General features: G+C 39.2%; 1 protein-coding gene across 7 annotated transcripts in view; it reads left to right on the top strand.

Moving 5' to 3' along the window:
• Positions 1–21491, top strand: part of mpp3b (MAGUK p55 scaffold protein 3b) — a 97768-nt gene that overhangs the window by 33516 nt on the left and 42761 nt on the right. For all 7 annotated transcript variants that reach the window (XM_077201207.1, XM_077201208.1, XM_077201209.1 and 4 more), the window contains exons 5-7: positions 8399–8479; positions 9012–9149; positions 9292–9373. In XM_077201207.1, the coding sequence (XP_077057322.1) occupies positions 8399–8479; positions 9012–9149; positions 9292–9373 (301 nt within the window). The remainder of the gene's footprint in view (positions 1–8398; positions 8480–9011; positions 9150–9291; positions 9374–21491) is intronic.

Below are 21491 nucleotides of genomic sequence, written 5' to 3'. Positions count from 1 at the left end.
AAAGCCACTTGCCTCAGCTCAGTCACGATAAGAAATCGGCCATGTCTAAAGCCTTTAAATTTCTAAATATTTAGGCTAATAAATGTTATCTGATTATGTAATCCATATGAAAACGAGAGGTACCAGTTTAGCCATCATATAAGCGCTTCTCAATGAGAAAATGACAAGCCTGAAAATCTCGCTCTAATCTAATTCTCTAAATGTAGGCTAAATCGCCCTGAATTAGGCTAAAATGTATAAACAGATCAAATAATTTATTTGTCAAAATGTTGCGATATTGTTCATAATTATTCTATAAATGTTATTTAGTTTAGCAGCAGTACCACGAAGCACTGTGGTTCGAGATTTATTTGAATAATAATAATAATTTTAATTAAAAAAAAAACTTAATTCACAAATTGCATGCACCCTGGTTGTAAGGATCCAACGATCCCTGTAGAATTTAATATTGAGTTTTTGTTCATGACAACAAATGAGAATTCATGAGAACATGTGTTTGAAGATTATATTTAGCCTAGTTTTGCTTGGAAAAATCTGGCCCAAACCAGTTTTATTTCTTAAATTATTTAAATAATTAAATATTTAGTAATAAACTTTTTATGACAGAAATATCACTACATGTAGCTTAAATCATTTAATTCCTTCATTATCAACACTTTAATAGCCTAATGCTAATGTCTAGAATAGCGATTTAAGTGTGAATTGTGCTTAAAACTTTGTTAAAAATATTTTGTCCTCTTTCATATGGAGAGTGTCGGATAGCCTGATGAGCAAAAGTTACAATTATTTTAAGGATAAATCTCTCCATGTGTCCAAATGTAGGCCCCATAACTTATTAAATTATAAATATTGTAGTTTATTTATTGTAGCATATTTAAAGTTTTTTCACACAAAATTTAAATTGAAGTGTTCAATCCAGTTGTTTCAACTGGTTTTGTAGAGTTTTAGAATGTTTGAGCAGTATGATTGTCAACAATCTGGCATTATCTAAACATGAACTGAAACGAATGGTAGTGATCAGCAGATACAGAGCTCTTTAATTCACGATCAACCTCGTTTTATTGTAAGGTGAATTCAACAAGGCATGCTGTGTCTTTGAAGCAACAAAGGCTAAATAATTGGTTACTGTATTTTTTTTCGCGATTTGTATGGATGAAACGCAGCGACATATACAGTATTATCAGTTGTAAGATGTGTTTTTACCCTGAAATGTTTAATTTCGAGAGAGACCCGGCGCGCGCAGCAAGGGAGACTAAATAAACTTGATAAAAAGAGATCCAGCGCACTAAAATTTATGTTGTAATTTGCCATTGCTAATTAAACAAAACGCTTGACTTTGAATAAATAAACAGTCAATAAACTCGCTAATAAACAGTTAAGCATCAAGACCGGTAAAACATTAAAACTTTCAGCCAACACCATGTTTGCTACAATGAGATTCGATCCCTGGGTTGCTGGAAGCTCCGAGAGGCTCATGTATTTGCGTTGACCACAGAGCTACCGTCTGAATGCTGTTCCAACAAGGTCTTATACTGTTCCAACCTCATTGATGTAGCCTAATATGTTTCTATTGCAATGTTTTAAGTTTTCATTATTTATTCAATTTAATTTCAGAAATTTCAGTATCGTGATTATGAATTATTTTAACTACGTTTCACTTGAATTCATTTGCTACCAGCTTTCAATCGTTCTGAATGAGCTGCGGCGCGGCGGCAGCTTACGCAGAGAGAGAATAAACGGACACTATTCAAAGTCTGTGATTGTAGCGCCTCTTAGCGGTAAAAGGCAGCAAATACACCCAAAATTTTACCGCCACGGCGGAACTGCGGCAGTAAAAGTATTATTCTGGTTGTCCACCTACTGTATGTGTTGCTAATACAATGTTAAATCATAAATCAGACGTACAATAACATTACGATGTCCAGCAATCGAATTAAATAGTACATTGGGTTTCATCTGTCGTGTTTAATGAGATCTAAGATGTTGTTAGAGCCGAGAATTTTGATTTTCATATGTACTGTAATGGTTGAGTGGTTTTTTGCCATGCGTGGCAGAGGTTCTTGGTTCTAATCCGCACTCGTATAGTTTTTTTTCCTCATCAAAACCGAATATATTTATCAGTAATTGTATATCAAGCAGGGACACGTTTGTGTGCAGTTTGTTTTGTGATTTCACCAGAACGAATAGAGAAGAGAGTCTCCGCAACCGATTGAAGCACGCGTCCGCATTAAGAGTGTGCGCGAGCCACAAGAGATACTGTATCTCCGCAACTGATCGCAGTGGCAACGAGCACTTGATTTCATAAACAACACATTTCAGTGTTAGATCGCCTCTTATTTAACAAACGAACGAAATGAAAGCTCTGCTAGTTAACTGGAGATGTTTTTATTTAGGCTATTTGTATGTACATCTGTGCTGCGAGAAGTGGTTTCAAAAGTGGTGGGGACAATATCGACCCTGGCAAAAATTGGTGGGGACATGTCCCACCTGCAAATTACGCCTATGGATATACTGGCATAATGTTGGCTTGACATTGGACATTCGTGCGTAAGGACCGTCTCTAAAGTTACATAAGACATTACACACGTTTCTAACTTCAATAGCAAACTTCAATTTATTTGAATAGCTACATATCAAAAATATAAAAGGTGTGCATCATGCCTGACACCTACCACTTTTCTGTAAGTCATTATCTCCCAATGCTATTGAAATTAGAAACGCGTGTACCAATGTATATGTAACTTTAGAGACGGTCCCTAAATTTGCGAATGTCCAATGTCATGCCAACTTTATGCCAGTATATCACTGGGAAACGCATAGTGTGAAACTTTGCGCATTAAATTCATATTCTCAGTCCATCTGCTTGCCTATAGCCATATAGTACAGCCTTCTCAACAAGGTGCAAGTTTGGTCTTTTATATCACTGTATTAGTTAAACTACGTTACGCGTTTTATATGTCCAGCAATCCTGAAGTATTGAGGGAACCCCTAGTACTGCAGGACATCGCCTCGATATAATGTTAAGGCAACTAAACAACCAAGAGAAATATGTCTACCTCAAATGTAGGCCTTTGATCTGTCCATCAGCATCGGGGGAATAACATTATAATCTCGTGCAAAGTAGAGAAAGATGTATGTAGCCTACACAGGGACCACGAAGACACTGAATTAAACAGAAAAACAGCCCTCATAATAATCACAAATACACTTACATTTCTATAAATATGTTTTTATGAATGAATGGCTTGCTCTAACTGTTGCTCGGTCTTCGTCAACAATACACGCTTGCACCCCCTGCTGGTGAGGTTGAGCAGATTATGATCGGTAATCTACTGCTTTTCCTGCAGTTCCTGGATGTCAACGTTGAATTTACTGTCGAATTTGAACCACTGAATTTGTGGAAGCGAATTTGTAAAGCGAAATAAAATTGACCATAAATTGCCTGTTGAATATTATAGGTTGTATTTTTAAACAGTTTTAATATTTTGGAAATGAAATATGAAAGGTGAATATGGATTATTGAATTTTTAATAATGAAAATGTGTTTGAAATGTTTTGAATTGAAATATTCACAGCTTAAATATTCAACCATGTCAAATTTGAGCCAATAAAAAATGCAAGTCCTAAAAATACAATGCATTAAAATGCAAGCATGGTTAATGCAATGCATATTTTTTTCATGTAGTGCATATTCAACGGGCTTTTTGTTTCAAAAACATTTGGCATTATTGAACTTCCATAGCAGAAGTTCAAATATTTCAACACATCCGAAGCTCAAATTGGATCCTAAATTTCCGCATACGCATATGATCGGAATTCCACACAACTCCCGTATAGAGAGCCTAAGTCCCTCCCCTCCGCTTCCGGCTCATGGGACCTTATTTAGAAAAAATATGTATGGTAGTCAATGGCGAGAGACAATTTTTTTTTATTCCGTGTGAACTGTGCCATGAATTACACATATGATGTTTGTCAATTTAAAAGTTAATTATGAAAGTCAAGAAAGTCACAGTTTGTCATAAAACAGAAGAGTAACATTTAGTTTTACGTGAAAATCGCTCAATGAACTACATCTCTCGTCTTGCACTATGTATGTCACCAAGCTCGTATGTGTGCAGTCTGGTACAAAACACACAGGCATGACGGCGTAACGTTACGATTATAATGTTAGACTATAGAAAAAATGACAGACGTTAGCTTCAGTAAAGTTAGCTTCATTCATTGATAGAAAAGGTATGACGTCAAGAGCGCCTTTTGGGTTTGTAGTCTTCGTAATTACGTATTTTCACAGTCTTATACCTCAACAGTTTTACATCAAACTGCGACGTTCTTGGCTTTAAAATGTATCTTTTAAATTGACAAACATCATATGTGTAATTCAGGGCACAATTCAAACGGGATTCAAATATTTGTTGTCTCTCGCCATTGACTACCATACAATATTTTTTCGAAATAAGGTTCCCATGGTGGTCCACCGGAAGGGGAGGGACTTAGGCTCTCTATTACTCTCCATTGGAAATGAATGACTTCCGGTCCAACGGCTGTCGATTGCCATGCAGGGGAAATGCGGATTCAAGGCAGGCTTACACTACAGAGATATATCCAGCTGCAGACCCGCAGCACCACCAGTTTCAGAACCCCAGTGCCAGAACCCCAGCGCCAGAACCGGAAGTGAGGGAGGGGCGGAATTATTTACAATGACACAAGCATGGTTATTTTTGCAAGTATTTAAAAATATTAAAAATTGTTGCACCTTTTAAATAATATTTAGGGTATGTTTTTATTACACAGTGAGTCACTGCTCGTTGTATGAACTATAACTGGTATGTGACAAATAAAGAGCAAGACAGTGCTGTTGTTTGAAGACGTGAGAGTGCGCGCGCGCGGCCGGGGCTCTCTCTCTCTCTCTGCTCGTTAAGCGCCCTGTCATGCGCAGCAGTCATTATATTCCGCCAAAAAGCGGACGATCTGACGGGTTTTAGAAGATTTAATACAACCTGAAACAAAAAAACAGACCCGACCTCTATTTGAGACCGGACTTATATTTACCCAGACCTGCAGCCACACCAGGCGTGTAAAGAGACAATCGTCTATTTGGGACTCGGCTATTATTTGAAGTACGGTACATTTTTATGGTTTCTTTTAAAACAATGCCGGATTTTCTCTCTCTTTTTAGATTTTTGACATTATTTTACATAAAGAAAAATGCATGCTGCACATTTTCTTGTGAAATAAAGTATATTTTATATAAAATGACCATAAGTTTCAAGCATTATTTTCACGATCAGGAAGTAACTCTCATAATACAATAAAACGGATAACTATATAGAATTATATTACACAAAATCAATGTTTTAAATGCTTATTGTACTATACCTTAATGTATCATTATAATAGGTATAAAGTATGACATTTCGTGTGTAATAATGACGTTTCGTGTCTAAGCAAATTACGCTCCAAAACGTTAGGTGGCGTTACTCGGTTTAGAACGTAAGCTCCGCCCCTCACTTCCGGTCCTGGCGCTGGTGTTAGAACGTAAGCTCCGCCCCTTACTTCCGGTTCTGGCGCTGGGGTTCTGAAACTGGTGGTGCTGCGGGTCTGCAGCTGGATACTATTGACACTACACGACTTTTTGGCTGGATTTTGCTGTTGCAGACAGCTTTCCAGGGTCTGCTCCAAAACCCCCGAATCGCCACCAAATGGGTGCCATAACGGTCACTAATGCTCATCAAATTTAAGAAGGTCAACATCATCTGAGCCTGTCTCGAGCAGTCACAGACACTGCTATTTTCGAACTTGTTTGATATTGTCGCCGTGTGATCTTACATACTGTACTGTAGTAAGATCTACTTACGGAGTGTGAGCATGAAACAACATGGTAACTGCTCATGCACCCTAATGTACAAATTGTTTTATAATAATAAATTGAAGGGTCCGATTCCAGAATGGGAAGATTCTGTAATCCCTCTTCATAATTAACAAGAAATATATATTTAAAATGTAAATAAGTGGTCTTTGCACTATTCTTAACAAAATGGTATACATAATTTACCAGCTTTTGCTGAACAGACATGGAAGCCAGCCCACGTGTTGTCACGGCCAGAAAACGGAGAAGAGGCAAAAGCAGGGAAAACACTCGTTTATTAACAAATAAACAGGAACGGTCAGGTCCACAAAAAGGGCAAAACACAGGAACGGGCAAATGACGCAAGGACCTCGATGGAACCGGAACAGAAGTGATGAGTGATGGTGAAATGAAATCCAAATCCAGAAGGTGCAGACGATCAACACAGGAAACACGACGTATAATCCAGGAAGAGAACGAAGACCACGAGGGAAGACCAGACAGGAACGACACCGGAACACATCACAACGATCTGACAAAGACAAGACGCAAACAGTGAGTATATATAGGCCCCGCTGATCAGATGCAGCTGGCGCCGAAAGTGAAAGCAGCTGGCGCCACTGATCAGCGGCAGTGATCGGTGACCACGCCCATACACACACACAACACCAAGACATTAGACAAGAAGGGTTCGATGGATTGACGAACCGTGACACGTGTACTGTATATCTGTCCAATTTTCTCATCTTTTTATGGCACATAGGCCTATGACTTGGGAAGCAAGCATGAGCGGCTCTCCAAAGTCTTACATGAATTCACGTGAGAAAATGTTTTTTTGTTGTGTAGTATGAGCTGCTAAGACAAGATGTTGACAAGAAAACTTGTGTAGTATGAGCACCATGGCAACTCATGTAGTCTCATAGTTCTGTAGTGTGAGCTTGCCTTTAGCATTTCCTTTGAATAAGTGTGAACACTGCCATCTGAAACCATCAAGTGGACAAAGACCGCTGAAAAGATGGGTCTCGGGGCGTTTTCACACTAACAGTTTAGTTAGGCCCCTGCACACTTCGCATGAATAATTGGTAATGTGAAAGCTGTCTCACGTTAGGACCAAACTCAAGGCAGGAAGTTTGCTGCAAACAACCGCAGCAAGCGTGCCCAGTGTAAAAATGCCCCCGGTCTGCTTCTAAACCAACTTTGGTGCGGTTCGAATGAAATATGAACACAACATGGATCAAAGACATGTAAACAAACCAAAAACAGGAAGCCGAGACCCTAAAAAGCATGGGATGTTCACGCATAGGCCTACCTGTTTTTTCTCATCATAATCATGAGGTTGCCATCAGGGTTCAGTACAGGCGTCAGAACCGCGTCTCCTCGCAGCAGATCAGATTGTGTGTGATGGTGGGATCCCTGCTGGTGTTTTTGACTACTTCACACATTTTATAAGCTCTTCTCTTTTTATAAGTTCTCAGCTTCATCATATGTGGGCTACGCACATAAAACGAGTGCATTTAGCCCAGCACACAGCATTGTTTTGGATGTTGGGTAAGGTCCGTCTTAAAATAGGCAATACGTCATAAAAGCCAACCAATCAGGTTGTGAACATATCCCTTTCCCTTTTTAGGTTCTATGTTAAAAATGCCAATCTGAACGCTAAGCGGACCAGGACTAAATGCTTTTTTTTTGGTCCAGATCAAACGAACCAGGCAAACCGAACCACAAGTGTGAACACACCCTAAAATTCATGTTTGAGCTGTTTTAACTGAAAGCAACTTGCACTTACATATCTTAAAATATTGTCTCAAGATGCATACCAGTTATGTTTTTTTTTTCTATGGCACATTTATAAGAGCTACTTAAATGTCTTAATTTAACTAAGGCTTAATCCTGGTTTAATCTAAACCCTGTCTGTGAAACCAGGTCAAAGAGATAGTAAAACTTATCCAAATGAATTGAGCTGTTTAGCGATCGCTTTAAATGATGAACAGGTTTAATTTAGGCTTTAATTCACATATAAGCTAATGAATAAAAGCCTATATTAAATCAATAAATTCCATTTCTTTAGTCAGATCGGAAGGCAAATGTGCCTATATCCATGATGAAAGTGGAGCAAGCATTCAGAGAATCTGCACGCCACAAATAGTTACAATGCAGTTAAAAATTAATGAGAAGCGTTGTGGAAAACAATACCGGCAAATTTCTCAAATTTTCCGATCCACAAACACAAATGGAAAAACAATTGAACTGGGCTATGTATCACCTGTTAATGAAGTTGACTAGCCTACACATCACAAGCAGACGTGCAGCAGACGTGTTTTCTTGCCTTTTTTTTTACGGTAGGCTTCATCTTTTTATGTCATCATATTAAAGCGCAGCTGCTAAAATGAGGCACAGAAAAACTGGTTGCTTTTATTTTTATTCTGGGATAAATCTGGGATGGCAGATGGGGTGGCAATGCTTTTTAGTGTGGCAGCCCGGTAGATCCGCCCCTGAATTGTTGTCAGGTTTTGGCATTTTTGATTACAATAGTCTTGTGGTTTGCACTGACAGGTCGCAGAGGAGCTACAGAACGGACCACTGGAAGACGATGAGAGAGAGCTATTAACACTTCTTACCACTCCACATGTGAAGGTGTGAAAGTCATTTGTGCCTTCTGTAGAGATTTTCCTAACTGTGTGTATATGTGTCTTTTTGGTGAATCATCTCATCTCTAAATACAATTTATGATATTTTTGGAAATAAGATCAGATGTATATAAACGGTTGCTCCTTTAAATCTATTTGAAAGCCTCAACATCAGTATGCAGATTATGTTACATATATGAGGCTGACACAATAATTCCTGTTAAAGCGGTATTTAAAAGAATCTTGGCCTAATTAAGCTTAATTAATTTTAATTTAATTGTGTGCGCATGACAAAATAGAATCAGATTTGCATTTTACGACGTTCTAACTGGACTAATTGGACATGGACGACGTTCCATGTGCCTAGGGCATCGGTTTTCTCTATTCTCTCTCTTTTTTTTTACTACTCTTAAGTCAATCCATCTCTGTCTGCATATTAATTATCTCTCCCTTTTACACACTTGCACATTCTTTTTCCACAGCACTAGTGGATCATCCTGTCTACTTTTGTTATGATTATTCTCTCCATGACCCATCAGGCAGTGCTAACAGTACATGACACGGTTGCACAGAAGAATTTTGAGCCTGTGCTCCCCCCTCTACCAGATGATCTAGACGATGAACTGGAGGAAGAATCAGTGAAGATTGTGCGGTTGGTGAAGAACAAGGAACCTCTTGTAAGTTTCAGCAAAAAAAAAAAACTAGTACTTTATGCATCAGAACAAGTTACATAAAATGTATTTTACGTTGGTTGATAAAATTGTCAAGACATATGAAATAAAGTCTTATATAACTTTTGCAATTGATTGTGTCTCTTAGGGTGCGACCATCCGCAGGGACGAGGTAACTGGAGCGGTGGTGGTTGCTAGGATAATGAGGGGCGGGGCTGCAGACCGCAGTGGTGAGTGACAGCCTGGTCCCTTCCCTTCTCAGCATAACCTTTTTTTAACTGTGCCAACTGTGTGTTTTTACACTGACCAGACAACTATCTCAGCAGATTTGATGTAACATAATCTGTAATGATCCAATCAGGGGCCATATAAGTCAAAAACTGTTCAAAAAGCCACGACAGACGACTCAATTCTCAATGGAGAAATACAGTGAGGGAATTGAATAACCATTTATTTAATTGTTATGCAAAGAATTTACTGAGAATCTTTCCTATTAGAAATAAAAAATATTTAAAAAATACAAATCGAATGAAATGAAAATTAGATGTCAGCAACCAAGGAGACTGTAATCACAGCAGAATCATTATTTTCTTGATATTAATAGCATTCATACCGGATTTTTCTGATCACAAGCAAAATATTGACTAAAATCCTTGAGATTATGATTTGCTTTGGGATTACAGATTATACTGGAAATATACAGAGCAGATTTCATGGTTGCCATGGAAATTCTGCTGAAATATGATGTGCACATTGTGTGCAAGGTTGTCCTTTTGAATAAATCTGTTAGAATGCATGCAATGTTATAAAATTCAGTGAAAAACAAAAAACAAGATTGTGAAATATTTGTAGATAATATGTTTTTCTATACAGTGGGGTCCGAAAATCTAAGACTAATCTAAGATGTTTATTTAATCCTGAAAATAAATAGACAGTTTTAGGATTTACCAATAAAAGTTTCAAACAAAGAAATGTTAAAATATATAGGCTACCTATAATTTTGTACTATTTATTTGAATTATAAAGATAATATATAGTTTGTAAAGTATAGAATGTATAGTATAATGTTATGAAGATCATTTATTATGTAAAATTTAGTTAAAGGGGCACTTCACAACCGGCAATATGGACTTTTAATTAAACTTGGCTGCTTAGGTCTGGCCCAAGCACTGTAAGGCAGATCTGGCTGAGACTCGGCTGGGTCCACGGGCCAGATGTGGCACAGAAACTGGCAGTGAAACACAAATTCAACCATTTGAAAGATAAAGGGTTTTTTATTAAAAATGAACAAATACACTTTAATATAAACATGTATTAACAATGAACACTATGATATAAACATTTATTAACAACACACTTTTTAAACCACAAAATAACAAGTAAATTATATTTACTGTATATGATTAAAAGAAAAACATCATTCTCTTTCACACACATAAATATCTTTCACTCTCTTTAACTCTAAATAATTTCCTTTTTCAAATGTCATCACCTTTAAATATATAGCGCTATATACAGTAAAAACTGTTTCAAATCAGCTTTCCTGGGTAAAAAAAGGAAAATGATCAATTATGCAAACAGAGTTCAATTAGGCTCTAAAGCTGTTCTAAAAATAAAATAGTGCCATTGTTCAGCTAAATTCAGTTCGGTGTTGATTCAGTTCTGTTCAATAACTGTATAAAGTATATCAATTATAAAAAGAGTTAATTTCAACTATTAAGCAGCTGTGCAGAAAACAGTGATGTTCCAGGTCAGTTCAATTATCATATAATGGTGTCAATGTAGGCAGATCAGTAATATTAAGAATAATAATTGTCCCAAACTAAGCAAGCCAGAGGCGACAGTGGCAAGAACCCAAACTCCATCAGGAGACAGAATGGAGAAAAAAAAAAAAAACATGCTCAGTGCTCAGGGGCCAGTTCTCCTCTGGCCAAACAACGAACACGGTGTGGTTAGGATTCCAGGCTGCATCACCAGTCAGGTTATGGATTGATATCATTCAGAGTATTTCATTCAGCTCCTTCTGCTTGAAGATTGGAAAAGATTACATGAAGGTAAAAGAGTAGCAAAACTCAAGAGCATGTAGATGTTAATTTGAGAACTTGTACAATGCATATTTGTACTTGTACACTAAAATTTGCACTCACAGCTCCAATATGAAAACTTGTTGAATGTTGAGATTTGCACTTGCAGACACAAGCAAACCTGAAAACTCACAAACCTGTATTCTGAATTTGAAGCTGCAGACAAGTAGTCACACATGTGTAAAATGGCATTCACAAAATTACAATGACAGACACAAACTTGTATTCTTTCATTCACATTCACAGCACAACCTCAGTTAGGCAATTTGAAACCTCAATTTCAAATCTTCACGCACAGACTTTTGCAATAATTTTTGCGATATATTAGATGCGTAACTAACTTGTGCACTTGCAAACTGAGTGGCTTCGAGAGAGAAAGGAGGGGCAATTTGAATTTGCAATGGCAGATTTGAGAAGTTGCCTAATTGAGGTTGTGCTGCGAATGTAAATGAATTTTTGTCATTGTATTTTTGTGAATGACATTTTACACATTTGTGACTACTTGTCTGCAGCTTCAAATTCAGAATACAGGTTTTTATTTTACAGGTTTTCACATTGGAGCTGAGTGTAAACTTTAGCGTACAAGTACAAATATTTATTGTACAAGTTTTCAAAGTCACATCTACATGTTCTCCAGTTTTGCTACTCCTTTACCTTCATAAGATCACGCCAGCATTGGTGGAAGGGGAGTTGAAGCTGGCCGTTGGGTCTGTGCGGAGGATTGTTCTGGATCTGATCTGATGACTGTGCCGAGCACTGTTGTGTCAACAAGGTCTACACAGACGTTTGTTTCCAGGTCTCGTCTAGTTGTGATGGTCTCGTCTGACATTCAGGGCTGCACTGTGGTCATCTTAGGGTGCAGGTCCACCATCTGGTCTGGATATGGACTAGATCTAGTGACATGAACTAATATTAGCGTAGAATGCCATTCTTCTTTGATGTAACAAGTACATTCGGTGTTATGGGAAGTGTTTCTGGTTTTGGTTTACCTAATTTATGCAGCCTAACAATACTTTAAGGAATTTGAATTATAGAAATGTGATAGTGTGTTATGTTTATGATAGGTTAAAGAGGTGTGTTTTTAATATAGATTTAAACTGAGAGAGTGTGTCTGCCTCCTAATCAACACTAGGAAGACTTATCTTGTGTCTGCCCCTCGATCTGCTGCCAGTTCATGGTCCCCCGATCTCCATTTCAGCAGCATTAGCTGTGAGGGTTTCTCTGAACTGCATCTTTTAAATAAAGGAATACATATTGTGAGGTCATTATTAAATCTTAAGCATTAGTTTTTGTTAAGTGCATAGGTTTGATAAATGTTGTTGCCAGACTTTATGCAGCAGTTTAAAATATCGGTAACACTTTACAATAAGGTCTGATTTGTTAACATTAGTTAATGTGTTACCTAACATTAACAATGCTTTATTACAGTATTTATTCATCTTTGTTAAAATTAGTTTATAAAAATACAAATGTTCATTATGTGTTCTTGTTAGTACACAGTAGTAGTGCATTAACCAACGTTAAAAAATACAACCTTTGATTTGAATAATGTATTAGTGAATGTCAAAATGGAAATGAATAAATTCTGCTTTCTAAGTCTATGTTAACTAATGTTAACAAATGAAACCTTATTGTAAAGTGTTACCAAGACTGTAAAAAGTGTTGGTGTCAGATTCCAAACAGTGCGTTCAGATGAAACTTCAGTTCATGTTCGCTTATAGTAACATCCCCACATGGTACATGGGCTTAATGGGTACACTTACCCTAAGCTGCACTTATCTATAATGTTTTTCCATTCCCTTTTGAGAACGTTCACTTCGTATTTCGTAGCTATACGCTATGGGAAAACTCCTTTTCTCGAGAATATTGAAGCCTTTATTTTAAAACACAGTGCAGCTGCATAGCCAGCACAGCACAGAGCTGTCTAGCTCACTGATTTGGCTGGGCTGAGGGAACTGCACGCACCAATGGCAATGCGGCAAGGACGCGCAATCCTATCAGGATGCTTCCTGCCTCACGCGCCAGAATGGGTGTTGCTACTGACTATATAAGCGGCCCATTTCGCCATAGGAATCAGAATCAGACAAGCCCCAGCAGCGGAACGAGCGACTCTGCAAACAGCAGCTCAGCGGACGGCGGCCTCCTGACCGATCCTCGGCCCAACGCAGCCTCTCCTGATTTGCCATTTCCCTGCGACCATCCGGCGACGCATATCCTTTCTAAAGCATTAAAGTGCTCGCCTCAGCAGCGCAAAGAGGAAATTTCTACGTGACGTTGTTTAAAATGCCACGCTCCGACTGCGCGGCATGCAAAGCCCCTCAACATGCCTCTGATGGACACGACGAGTGTGCTTCATGCCTGGGAGCCGGACACGCTGAACCTGGACTCACATCTGCTCTCATTGTGAGAGTATGCCGCTTTCCTCTTTGTTGTTCGCGACTTGCTCTCTTTACGCCAGAGAGCGACACCGCCCCTTGAGCCCTCCCGTTTCCCGCCCTCCTCGAGCCACGGAGGAATTAACGGCGGGGTCAGAGGATGCCTGAGCGCTTGGAGACGAGCGAGCCCAGGCCGGCCCTGGTCCCGTATGCCTCGCTCTCTCCAGAGAGAAATTCTTCACCCGTCCTGTTGACCAAGACGGACCAGCGCCCCTCCCACGAAGCGGCCGGCCTCATCTCATTCGGTGGATCATGATAACAGCCTGTCTTTGGTTACATCGGAGAGCGAGAAATGGCCGGTGGAAGCGACGCCAGAGCGAGTTTGGATGCTGAACTTCTCTGCATCCTCACCAGGGCCGTATAAAGACCTCGGCCTCGAGTGGTCTTCTCCAGAGGAGCCCGCTAGAATCGAAACCTGCGAAATCCATCGTATCCATCGAAACCTTGCAGAACCACCTCAGCTCTCGCCGGCTGAGCTTATACCTCCGCTGGCCAAGCTACCTCAGCCCTGCACATCATGGCGGTCCTCCAGGTGTTCCAGGTCAAACTCCTCCGCTCCTTGGACGAGCCTGGACTGGACCCCACGGCCCTCAGAGACCACCGACTTGGCCCTGCGTGCTACGAAGACCACCGCCCAGACAATTGGATGAAATATGGCCAGTTTGGTTGTGTTTCAGCGTCATCTCTGAGTCAACCTCACCGAGATAAAGGACGTGGTGAAGGGCTTTTCCGAGCGCTGCACAGAAGTCCTCGCATGCCATGCGACACTTCTTACCAAAGTGCTCCAGTTCGGCTTCAGGTCGCCCGAAGAAAGCGTTGACCCCACATTCAGCCAAACCAGCACCGCCGGTTTCTCAGCCCCGCCCAGTGGCTGAAACTCATCAACGCCAACAGCCTGCTAAGCCCATTCCCGGGACGTCAGAGACCCCGACCCAGGATTGTGTTGGACCCTGAGCCTCGGAAGTCCTCTTAGTCTAAAGACAGGAGGGAAAAGGAATGGTTTAAGTCTCGCTGCGGCCCGACCACCCCCGAAGAAAGCTTGCGTGTTTCTCCCAGCCCCCTCTTCCATTCAGGTGGCTGGAGATGTTCAAGTTGCAGCCAATGGGCCCGTCACAGTTCATGCACCCAAGCACACAAAAGCTGTTTTAACAGCAACTCAAATAAAGCACAAAAAGAGAACTTTTTTCCTCCAAAATACAAGGGTGCCCGGGTCCCCATTGCACGGTGGCCCGTCCCCGAATTTCATTCAGCCCCTAGTCACTCGGGCAAAGGCCTGGGAAGCCATCCCCGATGTGTCAAAATAGGTATTAAACACAATAAAATGATGTTACTCGCTTCAATTCGCTCACAGACCTCCGCACTTTCATATCGTGGTCGAGACATCGGTAAGGAGCAACGTGGCTCGCATCCTCTGCACCGAAGTCAAGACAGCTCCCCCGTCAATAAGCGAGTCAGGCTTTTACAGTCGCTACTTCCTCGTCCCGAAAAAGAATGCAGCCTGAGGCCCATTCTAGATCTCAGACACCTAAACAAGGCCCTCATGAAACGGCCATTCAGGATGCTAACGACAAAACAAATCCTTGAGCAAATTCGCCCAGGGGATTGGTTTTTGTCAGAGGATCTGAAGGATGCTTACTTTCATATCCAGGTAGCTCTAGCATAACATCACAGGCCATTCTTGAGATTCACCTTCGAGGGGCAGGTTTATCAATACCGTCCTACTATTCGGACTGTCCCTGGCACCTCATATGTTTACGAAATGCATAGACGCGGCACTATCCCAGCCAAGTGTATAACCTTCCTGGGAGCAGTCATCGACTGAGCAGATGAGAGCTTTGCTCATGCCAGATCGCGCTCTCTCCATCCAACAGCTAGCTGCTTTGTTCAAGGCGTGCTCTTACAGATCCCTCAGGACATTTCAAAGGGCACTTATGGGCTCAATATTGTCAGTACTCCAGCTAGGCCTACTGCATATGCGTCCCCTTCAGCTTTGGCTGAATCCCCGAGTCCCGGCTGATTCGCATCAAGGTGGACCACGGCTGTATCAAAGCCCTGACCCCTTGGAAAAACACCGGCAGGTTCCAGTCGAGTGTAAGCATTGGTCTAGTCTCGAGGAGGAAGGTCATTTTAACAGATGCCTCCAACCTAGGTTGGGGGGCTCTGTACGACTGCAGGCCGACCTCCGGCCTCTGGTCGAGCTTGGAGAAGCGCCTACATATCACCTGCCTCTAAATGAGAGCAGTCTTTCTAGCCCTGAAAACCTTCCTCCTGCACCTGGTGGGACACCACGTCTTGGTCCGGACGGACAACATGCTAGTGGTGTCATATATAAACCGTCAGGGTGGCCTCAGATCGTACAACCTTTACACTATGGCCAAACAGCTCCTTTTATGGGCACACGCCAACCTGCGCTCGCTAAGGGTGGCGCATATACCGGGCATACTGAACCAGGGTGCAGACATGCTATATCGAGCCAATGTCTCCCCTGGGGAATGGTCTCTCCACCCCCAAACAGTTCATCTGATTTGGAGTGTCTTCGGCAAGGCAGAGGTAGACCTCTTCGCCTCAGAAGAAAACTCTCATTGCCCAATATTCTTCTCAAAGAGCAGGGATGGGCTGGCCTATGAGTGGACCAGCCTCCCACTTTTTGCATTCCCTCCGGTCTCCATGCTCCCTCAGGTCATTGAGTTGGTAGCGTTTGGGTTTAAGAAAAGCTCATTACAGATAAAATGTATTATTATTATTATTATTTATTATTATTATCAGGGAGAACAAGCATGCAGTCCTCCTAATAGCCCCTCTCTGGCGGACCCAGACATGGTTCCCCGAGTTGGTGCAGCTGCTCGATACAGCTCCTTGTCCGATACGGCTGAGGAAGAACCTCCTCACACAGGCAAAAAGGACAGTCTGGCACCCCAAACCTGACTTGTGGGCCCTTCATGTATGGCCCCTCAACGGGTATCCGGGAACCTCCCAGGAAAAGTCCCTACTCAGTGATGGGAATAACGGCGTTATAAATAAACGGCGTTACTATCTGCGTTATATTTTTCAGTAACGAGTAATCAAACAAATTACTGTTTCCCCGTTACAACGCAGTTACCGTTACTGACAAAATAATGTGGCGTTACTATAATTGAACCAACTGAAGCGGTTTTCATCCGAGTAGGCTCTCTCTCCGCCATAGGACCTGCAAAGTTTTTTCTCCGGTGTGTGTGTGTGTGTTTATGAGGCACTGGAGTGGACAAAAGCGAAGAGAACGCCACGAGTGCGCTCAACAATGCACGAGAGAGACCGAGTGTGTCCGAGAGCGCGCTCAACAGTTGTGCAATAGAGACCGAGGGTGTCCGAGCATTATATAGTTTGTTTATAAATAAATTACAAATTTTAGCATTAGAATAATCTCTATAGCCTATTGGTATCATCTGCAAAGTTTCAATTAATGTACATGGTTATACAAATAAAATCTAAAAAATAACCCACAGGGAACGTTCTGGGAAGGTTATAAAAATAAAACCTAAAAATAACAGGGAACGTTCTGGGAACATTCTCTTTAGGTTATAAAATAAAACCCGAAAATAACCTGCAGGGAACATTCCCAGAAAACATCTTTGCGGCAAACATGCCTAGAATTTGGCTTAAATAACCTCTGATGATGACGTTCTCTGTAGGTTATAAAAATAAACTCCCAAAATATTATATTTTATTATTATTATAATTTTTTTGGTAAATTGTTCAGTATTATATTGAGAGAGCATTTCTTGTTAAATGGTTTACTTTTGTGAGGAAGAAAATACTTAGGCTACAGTATGTCTACTAGTTGTGAAGTTGTGTAACAGTTTTGGCATATTAATATGCACTACAAAGAGTATGTATTATTTTTTATTATTATTATTTATTCATTTTTGGTACATTTCTTAAGTAGCATAATTTATTTTTAAACTTATTTGTTGGCCAGTTGTGGTCTGTGCGATATTAAGTATAAACCATCTATTATGTTTTATTGTTCTACTAATGATAATATTTAGAATAATATATTGAATTTAATAGGTGATTCTCACATTGTCCCACAGCAACATTAAAATAGTGTAGATTAGTGTTCAATGTTTTATGATAATAATGTATTCTATTAAGTGTCCATTTCATTCATTTAACATATTTAATACTGGGGGCATCCAAGTTATTTGACATGGGCCTATTTGAATTTTTTTTTAAAAAGTAACACAATAGTTACTTTCTCTGGTAATTAGTTACTTTTATAAGGATGTAACTCAGTTACTAACTCATTTACTATTTGTGAGAAGTAACTACCCAGCCAACAAAAATAAGCTGTCAGAACGTTTTGGTAACATTCCCATTAGGTTAGGAAAACGTTATTTCAGAATATTTTTTAAACATTGAAAACATTCCATTCACTCATTTTGATCATGTTATTAAAACGTTATTTCTGAATGTTTTTTAAACATTGGAAACGTCCATTTTTTTATGTATTAAGAACGTTTTTTCTTTGTTAGTGTGAACTTTAAAGGAACATTCCATTCACTCATTTTGAAAATGTTGTACAGTTTTTTAATGTATTAAGAATGTTTTTTCTTGGTTAATGTGAACGTTAAAGGAACATTCCATTTACTAATTTTGAAAATGTTATTAAAACGTTATTTAAACGTTGAAAACATTATTTCTGAATGTTTTTAAAAAATCTCGTTTTAATTTTCCAATTTATTAATATGCAAATATTCTCCAAACATTGCCCTGGATACTTCTTCATAAACACAAGTATCAATTCAAAGCATATCATTAGGTAAAACATTACTAATTATATTGTCAACACCAAAAACGGCAAGACACACAAACTTTTGGAATATTTTAATATATTTTACACCTTTCATTCCTATTTTCTTTTGTCAAGGATAAGTGAACTGTAACATAAATCTGGATTAAAATAATGTCATTATTGATATCTTACTTTGCTTTCACATTTTTATATACTTAAACATTCCACAAACTGAAACATTTCAAAACATAACAAAATACATTTTGTGTAAAAAAAAAAAATAGATTAAAAAACTACCTAATTAAGTGTGTTCTGTGTGTGTTCTGTGTGTCTTCTGTTCCAGAAAGTTGTGCTTCGGGCTGAAGTGGCACCTTAGATTGTATCATCTATAAAAACAAAACATAGTATTAGTATACAGTATATTCTGTTTTCAATTTGCATTATTTTATTAATTTTTACAACTACAAGAGCCTTACCTTATCTAGTAAATTTTCGATTGTCCTTTTTTAATGAATGTTGCAGCTACTCAGCTAGACAATACAAAGTTGTGTAGGCTATTCCTAACAAAAAAACCTAATGTCTAATCGACTCACCTGTTAGAATGTCTGCGATCTGGCTTCTGAAGTCGACATATAAACAGACATCCCAATGTCTCCCGCATATTAGTTCAAATCTCCCGGAATCTAGAGCTTGCGAGCTCCAAACCGTGTAGCGCGCACACGTCAGAGAGGGAGAGAGCGAGAGACCTTGCATGTGTGCCTCATGTAGGCTAAGCCCCATAAGCCCAGTAGTTGAGCGAAAAAGTATGTACGAATCATAAAAGAGTAGGCGAGAATTACCTGGGTGACGGACCTATACTAATAGTGGGTTCGGATGTGCCTACTTTCCTACTATATAGGAGAAAACAGTAATTAAAAGGATTAGTAGCCTACGTTCAAAACATACTGTCCAGGATCAGAGCAGCGTGGTTAGCCACTGACATGCGTCTAGACGACGCGAGTTCAATAACGATCCAAGTGCAAATAAATCAAAACATGTTGTGAACAAAACCTAATGTGTTCATGACCATGGGGCCCTCAGGAATGTTCTTTACCAAACAATAAAGTATATGAAAAATTCAGTGGTAATTAACATAACCTTTACAGTACAGAAAATATAAAATGTGCTAAAAAATTACATTTTGTTAATAAAATAGGCCTACATGGTGATTTATCGCAGAGGTGTATGTTGTAGGCCTATATAAACCAAGAATTAATTTGTCATTAGAACAATATAGGGACAAAATAGAACAAAAGTTATTGGTTCTTGTTCAGCAGCATATTTTATTTCTTAACAAAGTTAAACTTAAGAGGTAAGAAAAAATAAAAGCTGTCAATTAAACAAAGATCAGAAAAAACTTTTTTTTTTTTTTTTTTTTTTTATTAAGAAAGTTTTTTTTCTTTGTTTATGTGAACGTTAGAGGAACATTCCATTCTATCATTTTGGAAATGTTATGAAAACATTTGAATGTTTTTAACATACAAAACATTAAAAAAAAAAAAAAATGTTTTAAGAACGTTTTGTCCAAACATTTACACAACCTTTAAAGAATGTTTCATTTTTAAAATTTTATGACAACGTTATTTATGAATGTTTTTTAAATGTTTTAAAGAACGTTTTGTCCTAACTTTCAAAGAAAGTTAGTGAACGTTCTGGAAAGGTTCTCTTTAGGTTATTAAAAACCTACAAAGAATGTTCTCATTTGGTTCCCAAAAAAATTACAAAATGTGAATCATATGGGTACGTTCTGTTTGTTGGGTTCCTTGTTAGCTGGGATTGAACCGAATGCATTACACTAATCATAATCAATCAGAACTTTGACTTCTCCTTCAGTATCAGCATAATCTAATTCTGAACTAAATTCTCTCATTGTCTTTCTATTTCTATTAACTCTGCTCATGAGCTCCATTCTCGCCAAATTTAAACCATAAATCTGCATCTGCAGACAACCGTCTCTCTTCAGCCAGAAGCATCACTGTAAAATGACAAAATGTTTGAAACTCCACATGAAACGGTTCATTTACACAGAACAGAATTTTGTGGTATTTTCTTTTTCTATTGTGTTGTTTTCCACGTCTTGTTAGATATGAATTGTGTGCTGTCGTATGTTCGAGTTTGTGTTCTTTTTTCCCTTGTAGTGGGGTCCTAGCTAACAAAAATAAGTTGTCAGAACGCTTTTCTAACATTCCCATTTGGTTATTTTTTGGAGAACCAAATAAGAACGTTCTCTGTAGGTTAGATTTAGGTTTTATTTTATAACCTAAAGAGAACATTCCCAGAACTTTCTTTAAAACAAAAAAAAACTAGATATTTTGAATTTTAAAAACATCAAATGGACTGTTCCCTTTCAAGGGAACTCGAGCTGCGTTGAGACCATAGACTGTAAAAAAATATGGACGTAGTGTCCGTGACGTCACCCGTAGGTTTCTGAAGAGTGCTTTTGAAGCCTAAAGTAGGCGGGGCCAAGCGTCGCCATCTTGTCATCGCGTCAGCTCTCGTCACTCCCGGAAAAAAGAAAATGGGCAAAGAGGCGGAGCGTGGGTGGAGCTGAGGTACTAATGCTATGCTACTGGCCTCGTGCTAAAGTGACAGCTTAATGTAGAAGTAAAGCCAATAGTTAAAGTTCATGTTTTTGCCCTTCAAAATACTATAATAATTAAAAGACGTAACTAAAAGTGAGACTATGTGTATCGGGATGCATTATTATTCTGCTAGTTAAAAATGTATTATCATGCAGTAACTTACAATATTGCTCTGAGCTTGTGCGTGTGACAGTGATTCATGCGCATACATGTCAGTCAGTGCGGCATCGCACGTCAAGTTCATCAAGAGCTTTATTCAGTTCAGTTGATTTTAAAATCTGATTTTGGCCGCTTCTCAATTTCTCAAATGGGTTAAACCAAAAATATTACCTCAGAAGTTCAAGTAAATGCACTAGAAATCCGCGCTCATTCAAGGGTGTGTATCTATTGCATGGACGGAGAGAAAGCACTGACACCTGCAGGATTTTCTCACGGTA

Source organism: Siphateles boraxobius, unplaced genomic scaffold, assembly GCF_051911475.1.
Source record: "Siphateles boraxobius isolate OS27281-9 unplaced genomic scaffold, OSU_SipBor_1 46, whole genome shotgun sequence".
In the NCBI taxonomy this organism is placed as follows: Eukaryota; Metazoa; Chordata; class Actinopteri; order Cypriniformes; family Leuciscidae; genus Siphateles; species Siphateles boraxobius.
The sequence above is the reverse complement of the archived record's forward strand: the minus strand, read 5'-3'. Positions and strand labels throughout refer to the sequence as shown.